Source organism: Bombyx mandarina, chromosome 16 (genome assembly GCF_030267445.1).
Source record: "Bombyx mandarina strain Sakado chromosome 16, ASM3026744v2".
NCBI lineage: Eukaryota > Metazoa > Arthropoda > Insecta > Lepidoptera > Bombycidae > Bombyx > Bombyx mandarina.
In genome coordinates this window covers 6,840,440-6,853,106 of record NC_143222.1, presented here as the reverse complement: position 1 = coordinate 6,853,106, position 12,667 = coordinate 6,840,440, and the positions used below count along the sequence as shown (strand labels likewise).

Genomic DNA, 12,667 nt, shown 5'->3' with positions numbered 1-12,667 from the left:
ATGCTATAGCTATTATTACTACATACTTATATTATTATATAATACCTTATATAATACCTTATATAATAATAGGTACCCCTTAGCTCCTAATGTAGGTAATGTCTTTTTTTTTTTTTTATGTTGGTGGACAAGCTCACGGCCCACCTGGTGTTAAGCGGTTACCGGAAGCCATAGACATCTACAATACCATGAGACATAAGTTCTAAGGTCTCACGTATAGTTACAACGGCTGCCCCACCTTTCAAACCGAAACGCATTACTGCTTCACGGCAGAAATAGGCAGGGTGGTGGTACCTACCCGCGCGGACTCACAAGGGGTCCTGCCACCACTAATTACGCAAATTATAATTTTGCGGGTTTGATGTTTATTACATGATGTTATTCCTTCACCGTGGAAGTCAGTCGTGAACATTTGTTGAGTACGTATTTCATTAGAAAAATTGGTACCCGCCTGCGGGATTCGAACAACGGAGCATCGCTCAACACGAATGCACCGGACGTCTTACCCTATAGGCCACGACGACTTCTTTAAGTAAAATTTATCTGGTTTGGTGTGATTTTTATCACCAGATTAACCAGATTAGATTAACCAGATAGAACCAGAAAGTTAATTCCAATAGACATTCATATGATTACATTACGTGAAATAGGGGTGGGGGTGGGAGGGGGGTATTGGTCGACCGAGTGTGCGCGATAGTGACCAGAGGCAACAGATGCAATTTTATTAAATAATGAAAAAGCCTGGCGTCCGTACAGTCTGTGTTATATAACTTCAATTAGTAATAACATACAGTTCATTTCCTACTTATCACTATCTATCGAAGGAGTAGCAATTACAATATACACAAGCATTCGTTCTAGTAATTAAAACTCCAAATTTTCTTTTTTTCCTGCCTATGTTAATAGCCTTGAGTAGCTATTTCAGCTTCACCCTAACGTGTAGGTGAGCTCACGGGGCTCAAACCGGAAGTGTTGCTAGCACTGGCCCTAGCAAGAGCAGTGCTTCGCAGAATCTACCACCGGATCGGGAACATGACCCAATGAGAAGTTCCGGCGAGAAAATGAGTGATGTCCATGGGCTAATTTACTCGTCGAGCCCTTCGCAGCAAGCGACGGGTTCGGCGAGGACGGTGAACTGAACTCCAACCGATGAGTGTTGGAGTTTGAGGTTGCCTATGGAATACTTCAAAGCAAATAGTGTTTTTCGTTAATTACTTTTGTGTTAAACAATAACATATATAAGTAAGTCTTTACTGGTGGTAGGATCACTTGTGAGTCCGCACGGATAGGTACCACCGCCCTGCCTATTTCTGCCGTGAAGCAGTAATGCGTTTCGGTTTGAAGGGCGGGGCAGCCGTTGTAACTATACTTGAGACTTTAGAAATTGTATCTCAAGATGGGTGGCGCGTCTACGTTGTAGATGTCTATGGGCTCCAGTAACCACTTAACACCAGGTGGGCTGTCAACTCGTCCACCCATCTAAGCAATAAAAACAAAAAAAAAGTAAAACGTTTTTTGTTTTTGTTATGGTCGACAAAAAATACTGTATTATTTCATCAGCACTTCCAGCAATTCCGTTAAATCTTCAATATCTAGCGCAGTGATTCTCAACCACTGTTCCGCGGCACTTTAGTGTGCCGCCAAATTTCAAAAGTGTGCCGCCAAATTTTGCGAATATATAATATTATTAAATTATATCATTTTAAAAGAAAAATATTTTAAACATGAATATATATTTAAATCCACAAAAAAGAATTATAGTATATTTTAGTTTATTTCGTATATTAAAATTTTTTGATAAACTATTTATGCAGTGTGTTGTAGTAAGTAAATAATTTTTATCTTTTTTTTTGTGTGCCGCCAAATTTTGAAATCGTTTAATATGTGCCGCAACAAAAAAAGGTTGAGAATCACTGAATCTAGCGACTCGAGCTTCGCGGTCGGTAAACTTGAAAAGCTTAATGGTATTCATTTAAATGGGCTTCCTTTCCAATACCTTTTGTTTGTGTTTCGACTCCGCGCAACTGTTATACTAATTACGGAATCATTTGTTTTGAGTTGTAAAAACGGGATCAAAGTGTAAAGGGAAAATTTTACGGTCCAATTTATTTTGTTTGTGTTTGATAAATGTTGTTATAGATTAACATTTTTTATTAACGGACCATATCTAATTGAATAATAGGGGGAGCAACTGGATACTAAAATATCACTTTCTATCTTCTAACATGTTCTTCTTAAAGGTTTCCTGAAAACGTTTTCCATGTTTACATAATATGCCGTATACAATATTTTTTCTGCCGTGAAGCAGTAATGCGTTTCGGTTTGAAGGGTGGGGCAGCCGTTGTAACTATACTGACACCTTAGAACTTATATCTCAAGGTGGGTGGCGCATTTACGTTGTAGATGTCTATGGGCTCCAGTAACCACTTAATATCAGGTGGGCTGTGAGCTCGTCCACCCATCTAAGCAATAAAAAAAATCAGTAGTTTTTTGTGTTATTTAAAAACATTTCGATTTCAATAAATCTAAGCTTCATAGAAATTAGCAATTTTCATAGCGCTCGTTAAAATAGTTCAAGGCTTCACTAATTATTTACTTTTATCTTCATCATTGGCTTTATCTATGTTAATTAAACTTGATGATTAATTAATGGTATAGATGTCGGTAGAGCGGAATTATTTGACGTTTTCTCGGAATGAATGGAATGTTAACTGAAATTCCACTTAAATATTTTTTAAACGACAGTTGACAATTCACAGAATGGTATTGTTTTTTTTTTATGAAAACTGTAACTCGTTTTGATGTTGGTGTTAATGGCATTACATGTTTCATCTTATCGCTTAATTAAATTAGATTATTATATTATATAATATTAGACAATTATATCTAATATATAAAATTCTCGTGTCACAGTTTTCGTTGCCATACTCCTCCGAAACGGCTTGACCGATTTTAATGAAATTTTTTGTGCTTATCCGGTATCTATGAGAATCGGCCAACATCTATTTTTCATCACCCTAAATGTTAGGGGTAGTCCACCCCTAAATTTTATTTTTTATTTTTTAGACAAAATTTTTAATTTCTATTTTTTTATGATACAACATACAAAAATACATACAACCCTAAATTTTCACCCCTCTACGATCAACCCTTATTTTTTATTTGCTAATTAAAAACTAAATTTTTTTGCAAGAATTCTGTTTTTATTTTGTCATGACTTAGAATAAAAAAATTCATATTACTCTGAAATTTTCACCCCTCCACGATCAACCCCTATTTTTTATTTGTTAATTATAAATTTTAAATTTTTTGGCAAGTTTTTTTTTTTTTTTTGTCATGACTTAAAATAAAAAAAATTATATTACTCTCAATTTTCACTCTTATACGATCAACCCCTACTTTTCCATCCCGATTTTTATTTTTTATTTTCTATGCACAGATCCGCAATAAGGTTGCAAGATGGCAATCAAATATTATAATTGTAGTATGATAAATTCTTATTCAGAGTTTATAATTTCAAGTTCCTTTAATTATGATTTTTTTTTTAATTCAATTTGATTTCCTGCCCTCGCCGGTCGATTACTGATCAACTATCAATCGATCAGTTATCCCCGCCAGGTGTCACCACTCATCCAGCAAACATCACGTAGTAGGGATGAGGACGAAGCTGGTCTCCTGTCTTACTCACTACATTTTTCAGTCATGTTTCTTTGGTTTTATTTGTGTATCAATAGTATGTTCAGTAGGTCTGAGAATCGGCTAATATCTATATTTCATACCCCTAAGTGATAAGGGTTGTTCACCCCAAACATTTTTTTTTTTATAATTTTTTTTTTGGTTATAATGAGGTATAGTCCCCAGCACGTAGCTTGGCAAGAGTCGCTAGATGCGCAGAAGTCGTTTTTTAGGTCTCTTTGGTTGTCAAACGGGACGCGGGGAAAGACGTAGCACCGTTCCGAGCGCGCGATTGGTGAGTCAGTCGACTCTCCCCTCCCGTACCGCGTCCACGTTCCGTTCGCTCCCGGTTACACATGTGCCTACTAAAGTTGTAGGAACCCTTTGTTTATATTGAGTTTTTGTTACGAGTTGTTATTATTATTTTAAATTTAGTTTTTGTTACGAGTGTTATTGTTTTAAATTTGTTTGCAATGCCAGGACCAAATACCAATGACCATAATTATAGTCGATTCGGTCACTGAGCGTTTTATTATTTACGCCAGTGACGACAGCGACTCTTCGTTATGTCGACGATGAGGAGCCAACTCCTTCCACCAGCTCAAGTCCTACCATAAATTTAATCCAAGGGGTAGCACTATTAGAAAATGATAGTGACGACGGCGACCCATAATTTTTAATATTAAGTATATTTTGTTAAATAAACTTTTTAACTTTTAATTGTATTTTATTTATAACACCTAATACACTTCACGAATTCCTCTCTTTTCTTTAACTTTCTTCTAAACACACAGGCTTAAAAATAAATTATGGCAAATAAAAAATTTAATAAAATAAAATTAACATAATAATATATTATATGCCGGCAATAAAAGTGACAATTTTTTTGTTGCAATGTACACTATGCGCGACATTACCCCCACTGCACCAAAACCTTGCCAACTTACGTGCCGCTTACTATATTATGTGGTTGAATGAGGTTTTTGAGAATTTTATATATTAGACTAGAATTTCCCTAGAAATCTTATTTAAGGCAACACAACGTTTGCCGGGTCAGCTAGTAGATTATAATATACATGGAAATAAATATTAAGTAAGTTTATAAGCGATATTATATTAAAAAGAACGGTCAATTTGTATAGGCGAAAAAGTTTAACGTGAACTAAAATAAACTGTCAGACGTCGGTGAGTACGAAAACTGTAAAGTATTCTAAATGTCGGAAATAATAAAACGTACATAATAAAGTCATCATCATCATCAGCCTTTATCTGCCCACTGCTGGACATAGGCCTTCCCCAATGCCTTCCACATAATGCGATCCTCCGCTTTCCGCATCCAACGACTTCCCGCCGTGCGCACTAAGTCGTCGGTCCACCTGGTTGGAGGACGCCCCACGCTCCTGGTACCCATCCGTAGTAAAGTCGAGAATAACAAATTATAAATATTTTGAAATTATGTCTACAACATTAAGATGCAGTCTTTCTTATTGTTCCGTCTGTTCATGTAACACTTTTAATTCCAGGGACACGCTCAAGTCGAGTAGCGTTCAGCAAATACTGTGTAAAGGAAGCTCATTTCAGAGCTGGACTGGACTCTGTTTACATTTAGAGTAATTTCTCGGAACACTCCCGATGGAACATTCGGTACAACCATTTACAATTATTTCCAATCCTTTACAATCATTGTCAATCCTTTACAATCATTTGCAATCATTCACAAATATTTACGTTTAAAAAAAGAGCGATAATTGTCGCTTGTTCGTGTACGGTTAGGAATTTTTCCAGGACTTTGTGTGCAGCTGAAATGGAACACGTTAGAAAAATAGAATAAAATGTAGTATTGCGTTTAAAAACTTTAGAACCACATTAATTCGTATGGCAAAGTAATATAGAAATTTTCATTCTGCTGTGGGCACGAGTAAAGTTTGTTCTGATAAGCGCAACTTTATCTGAATGCACGAACGAAATAAGCTTTTGTATTTATTGTCATGTATTTTTAAATTGTGACTAGGTTTTTTTTTTAATTTGCAAAACTGTTCGTTTATGGAGGTCTGTGTGGAAATATACATTTAACGTTTGCACTGGAAGACCGATTTTCAATGAGATTATCGGTAAAAAAAAATTTTTTTTCCAATTAAACCCTGAATGAAGTATCTGTCAGTGGGTCGCTAGCTTTTTGGAAGGGCGGAGCTTTACAATTGTCCGCGAGCGACGGTAACCATTCACCATAATGTGGGCCGGTAACTCGTCTGTCTACAAGGGAAATAAAATAAATAGCAATTTAAACTTTTCATAAATAGTAAATTATCACGGAATAGGAAAATAACTTCCAACTGAGAAATAATTTAATATGTAGGTATTTAGTATCATAGAAGGGTCCCCCGAATCCTGATCACGCAGGAGCCAGTCACCGTCGACGCCCTAGACACGTTCTTACGGATCCATCAGATCCAATAACCTTTGCATTAGACGCCTTCAGCTCTAACACTAGGAGCAGGCTTAGGGACCTCGGTAACCGTACTCGTCGAACTCGACAAAGAGTTCGCCGTGCAACCTAACCCATGAATCAGCTCGCTGAGTTTCTCGCCGGATCTTCTCAGCGGGTCGTGATTCCGATCCGGTAGTAGATTCATTCGCGAAGCAGCTGCTCTTGAGCTGTTAGGTCTTCTTCGGAGGCGCTCGGGCAGTTGTTAGCTAATCCCGCCCCTCTTGGCTGAGCCTTTGCTCGCCCACCTGTCCTGGTGAAACTGGAAAGGCCTTCGGGCCACCAGTAAACTATCAATCATAAACAAAATAAAAAAATAAAAAAAAAAACACAGAAGGGTTAGGGAATATATAGATTATTTATGGTTAGGAAATATGAATTTTTATATTATAGTCATCAACAACATTTTTTTAAATCTTGTTCCAAAAACAACACTCTTCGGAGGGAAATTTATACCAGAGCCGGTAAGTTACAAAAATGATCTATAGTAACTCTGCTTTGGTGGTGTCTGGTGCGAAGATAAAATGAAGACGACTTGATTTTGTCAAAACTCTGACCTTTGAACATACGATACAACAGACAGAGATAACTAAACTAGCTCTGTAGTCCTTGAAGTTCAAAGCCATCCGTGGGATGAGGTATATTAGTTCTAAACTATATTATTATTAGTTAGGAATTGTGATTCATTCTTTTGTTCAACCACTATCTGTAAAAAGTACTAACAATCGAACGTAATACACCGGAAGCGGACGTACATAGGGGAGATAGCGACGTAGGAAACGCAAGGTTATATTGATGCATGTGTACAGCCGTGAACCTGGCTATTTTTAGAAGAAAAAAAAGAGTATTATTTTAAAGGTTCACTAGTACCTTGTATCGATTTTAGTGATAAACTACGATCAGGGTGTTTGATTATAGTTTTATGTAACGTTTTTAATATGTTTTTGATGTGGTGACGTCAATCTTGTCGGAAGCTCGTAAAGATTACGATTCGCATGTTTATGATGGAGGTTCGGAATTTGTCTATGGATAACAAATTTAAACATGCCTATAAGTTCAGCTATATGCCTTCGTAGGGTACTGGAATTCTTCGGACATATTGCTCGTAAAGAGGGTCACAATCTTGAACAGCTGATGGTGACAGGAAAGGTAGATGGCAAACGTCCCATAGGACGCAGTCCCACGAGATGGTCGGACCAAATACGATCTTCTCTAAACATCAACTTCCACAATGCCCTTCATGAAGCTAAGGATCGCAGCAGATGGAGGGAAATCGTAGGGGAGAAACTGATGCAGGGGGGAGTCACGACCCTCAGTAATGAGGAAAACGACGCGAGGAGGAGGATAAGTTAAGCACTAAATACTGCCGAAGGTGGAGAATAATTGGGTAACGAGTGGTAAGACCTATAGAAGTGACCTTGCTAGTAACATTTGTGTCTGAAAGTGAATAGACGACTGTGTCATATATATCTATATATTAATACGTGAAGCAAAAACTTTGTATCCCTTTTTACGAAAATTGCGCGGATGGAGGAGTATGAAATTTTCCACACTTATAGAGAATATAGAGAAGAAGTGCACAATGCTAATATTTTTTTTTAAATAATGCGTAAAAGATACGTTAAATCAATAAAGAAAACATTACACACACTACATACCATGTATTTGACGCACACACGCATGCATACTATTTATTGTCAAACTTTTGTTCTTGACGTCTGTTGTCAAATTGAGGATAGATTAAATATTGTTTGTCTTTGTTAATATTTTTATAGTGTAGTCTTTGCGAAATTTGTGATTATAGAAGTATAAAATACAATCATAATAGTGTACCAACTTACAATTCCAATTAATTATAGTCGAATTTCGACTACTGCGGGACCTCTAGTTTATATAATCAGTCATCCGTGATCACGAAAATTGTGGACTATTCGAAACGTAAGGAATAATAAAATGAAAATAATCAACGCCCGATAAAACCGTAAGAGTACCTAGTTTTAATTATGTCTACAACTCGCACAAGCCGTAAAAGATACTATGGGATAATGCAATTAGTTACGACTACTACAATTTTCATGTCGTAAAAAAATAGGATAAACTAAGTATACATTACTTAAGGATACGATCATTACAGTGCAATTAATAGATGGAGTGTTAACGCCCTTACAATATAGTAAACATGAGCTTCCTTTAAAGAAAACAAAATTTATTGAATTTCAAAGGAATAATAATAATCTTTATACTCGTTTTTTATCTCATCAAGCTAGAAATACGAGAAGCTTAGATGATATTACCAGTAGGTCGGTAATTTGAGCCTTCACAAGGGTTTATAGTTGAGACGGCTTATATTAGACCTTGTGTTTCGAATAATAAGGTAAAAATTAAAGCTTCGTCACTAAATATAACTTGAAGTTACATACCTAATTAATAAAGCTACTTATCTACCATTTAAAAACCAAGATAATAGCCAGCATATCTGCACCACCAGCAGAAGTCGTAGTGGTCTAAAAGATAAGACGCCCACTGTACTAAAATCCCGTTGGAAGGTACTTTAAAAAAAAAAAAATATATATTATATTCATAACACCTTCACGAATGACTACGACGATGAAGGAATAATATTGCGTAATAAAAATCATGTTCGCCAAAATTATACTTGGCTATAACTGCTTGTGGGTATAGTAAGCCCGCATGGGTAGCTACCCTATCTGACTCAGGCGACGGGGCGTCGCAAAATCACCGTCACCCGAAATATGTCTTGTCGGATCTCCCGGAACCACTCTCGGTGCTTTTAGGTCTCTCAAGCAACGGTCACCGTCCTCGGCCAACTCATCGATTATGACGAAGATTTCGATGGGCAGACTAACCCATAGACACAGCCCACTGAGTATTAGCCGGATCTTCTCAGTGGGTCGCGATTCTAATCCCTTTGTAGATTCTGCGAAGCACTGCTCTTGCTAGGGCTATTGTCAGCAAATTCTCTCAGGTTGAGCCCGAGAGCTCCCTTTATTTATTTATTTTTTATTGCTTAGTTAAGTGGACGAGCTCACAGCACACCTGGTGTTAAGTGGTTACTGGAGCCCATAGATATCTACAACGTAAATGCGTCACCCACCTTGAGATATAAGTTCTAAGGTCGCAGTATAGTTACAACGGCTGCCCCACCCTTCAAACCGAAACGTATTACTGCTTCACGGCAGAAATAAGTGGGGTGATGGTACCTATCCGTGCGGACTCACAAGAGGTCCTACCACCAGTAACACCCGTCACTTATCCGTCTGGGCGTAGCTGGAATAGCCTTCTAGGCTACCAGCGAATAGGTAAGGAAAAAAGGTAGCTACCACCTCCCTGCCAATTTCTGTCGCTAAAGTCGCAGAAATAAAGGTACCTACAGAATTAAGTAAACCGAAAAAGCGAAGTATGATGTGCGATTATAAAGTGAAGCTGAAATAGCTTCTCAAGGCTATCAGCATAGGTAGGGAAAAAAATAAAAAAAATAAAGTGAAGAAAATATGCCAAGTTATTATGTCATTACATGTTTATTATTTTTCAACTGTATCTAAATTATGCACCACTCGATTGTGTACCAAACATTACAGAAATTTTACTAATATTAATAATAAAAAACATTTTCCGATAGTAACTAAATTGTGTACGAAATATTATAGAAATTTTACTAATATTAAAAATTAAAAAAAACATTTTCCGATAGTCTTAAACTAAAAAGAATAAATCCCAATAACAAAAAAGGTACTAATTCAAAAACTTTGAGTATTAATTTGCAATGATAATAATCTCTATAAAAATATGTACCTTCAATTTATGCATTATGTACAATATCATTTAAATTATACCTTAAATAAAATGCAAAATTTTCACGTTAATCTTCATGTATTGTGTAATTCAGGTTCATTCTATTAATTTTTAATTTCTCTAGATCGAGATAAATTTAAATCAATATTTATGAGAGAGAAAAATTAGACTAATAAAGTGCCTAAATTTCCTGATTGCGAATTATCTGCTACAACTTCAATGTTATTAATATTAATAAAACTCTTTATATCTATGTCAAATCAAGTAAATTTATGATAAAGCTTCAAACCTACGAATTACATCAGTTAAGATTACTATAAATGATTACTATGCTCAACGAGGGAAACTTTGCTAATAAAGATTCAAGCTTATCTTGATTAAAGCAAAGTTCGAAAATATTAATCAAACACCGGTCGGCACCGAAAAACTTTGATAAACAAAAAAAAAATACGAATTACTTACTTGGCTCTAAGTGATAGCTGTCGATCATTGGGGCACACGTATTTGTTGGCTTTATTTTGAATATTCATTTTTGTAATACTACGAACAGAAAAGAACGATCCGTTTTCGAAAAGTGCGCGATGCGTATTGCCGCGCGTTCTCGCCTGTTGATTCCTCCCAACTGTTGCTTCGAGCGTGGTGAACGCTTTTAATCGATATTTTAACAACGTACTTGAAAAGTAACATCATGTTGCGAACAGCGACATCCCTTTATCAAGGCAGATAAGAAGAATATGACCACGCATGACCAATATAAATATATTGTTGCGAATATTCTCTTTACTTCTTCCATACATTCCTATTCCTTTTGTGACGTTTGTATGTTCACGTTATTAATTATTAAAGACTACGTAAGACACTAGGGAAGTACAAAATTAGCAAATTGAAGGTAGTGCGTATTATTAAATACACACTAAAAAACAATAAAAAACCCGAGAGATTAAACCATAACATAATTTATAAAAAATATAACTTAATTTTATTGCTCTGTTGTTCTGAGTGGATAGCTTTCATAGAATTGTAAAACTTAAATCGCGATATTAACATTTTTAATTGAAAATAATAATAAAAATAAACAAATCTGACCGTCAGCCTAGCGAACAAAAACACTCTCGGTAAAAAAAAATCCTTTTTTCGTTTCTAATTCGATTTTTAATCCAGTCTGTTTTCAAAAACAAAGATTCTACAAAAGTACTCGATTCTTACGATTACGATTAGACAATTTGTTCTGTGGACAGTACTCAGAGATTTGGTTAGATAATCATATTATCTACTTGTTGCCATCATACAGCAGACTTTAGTTTTGTCTTTACAATGTTGATTGCCATGAGCGATGGTACCAGTGCCGGTACGGTCGTCAAATTTCTCGGCAATAAAATATTAGTCACGACTTTCCTACAAAATAGTGTCATCACTGTGGGTGGGATGAAAGTACAGAGCTTGCTCTTTCGAGAAAGACATTACATAACTGAGTGTTTTGAAAATCTGTGCGAGGTGAACACTTTTTTTATATCCTTATTATCATCGCACTGCCTATTGTTAGAGCAGAATTTATCGATACTTTCTAGAACCACTGCACTGGCACCGGAATGCTTTTCTAGAAATTTTCTTTGTCTCGTGTCATATAACTATTGAATTAATTCTTTGTGGAGCAGGGGGTTCCCGCGATAAACACTACAACCAGAATCGTAGCGTCACCCCTAGGACGACTGAGCGACGGGTCATCGAGGCGATAGACGACAACTCTACGTCGGCCGTCTCGGTACGACAGCCCGTCAGGCCGGCTTTTGGTAAACTTCATCGAATTGTCTCTCCCTCATGACCTACGGGGCTGAGAAGTGGAAACTTAGCTAGGGCTGGTCCGAAAGCTTAGTCACTTAGCAAGCTATGGAACGAACTACGGTTATTCGTCAGAGAAGCCATGTTTTTTTTTATTGCTGTACTGGGTTGGAGAAGCTCACAGCCCAACTGCTTGATTGTGGTTACTGGAGCCCATAGACATCTGCAACGTAAATGCGCCACCCACCTTGAGATATAAGTTTCAAGGTCTCAGTATAGTTACAACGATTGCCCCACCTTTCAAACCGAAACTCATTACTGCTTCACGGCAGAAATAGGCAGGGTGGTGGTACATACCCGTGCGGAGAGGCAATTTGTAATTTCATCTAGGACGACACTTAGACACCGACTAAGCTCTCGCTATAGTTGTTTTTAAGTAGGTGAAAAAATGAGGGCGCCAAAAGATAATTTATTCCCAAAGTGGAAAGTAGACAAAATATATTTGGGAACCACTGGTCTAGAGAGACCATATCAGCGTCGCCGCGCTAGTAAATACATTGCAATATACATAATTACAAACACGATTATGAAAATTTTTGGGTTAGGCCACTTTTGCACTGACGGCCTCAATTATCGTGTTAGCAGCCCTGACTGTTAGACTGAGGGTCATTAGTTTTTTTTTTCTACCTATTCTAGTAACATCTCATCTCATTTCATTTAATTTCATCCCAGTTGATTAATGTATCAAATTAATCATTTTCATTTCATTTCACTCCATATTATCATTTTTTATAAAAATAAGAAGATAAATTAAAATAAGATATGACTTAAAGGGTTTAGTTACCAGTTTGCAGCCCTGAATGATGGATCGAGAGTCGTTAGTTTATTTTCTTCCTATTCTAGTAACATCTCATC

General features: G+C 36.6%; 1 protein-coding gene across 1 annotated transcript in view; it reads right to left on the bottom strand.

Annotated features, from left to right (window-relative positions):
* The window catches only part of Rph (Rabphilin), a 51,411-nt gene extending 39,586 nt beyond the window's left edge, over positions 1-11,825 (bottom strand). The window contains exon 1 of the mRNA XM_028179473.2: positions 10,436-11,825. Coding sequence (XP_028035274.2) covers positions 10,436-10,503 — 68 coding nt within the window. The 5' untranslated portion in view covers positions 10,504-11,825. The remainder of the gene's footprint in view (positions 1-10,435) is intronic.
* Positions 11,826-12,667: the final 842 nt, after the last annotated feature.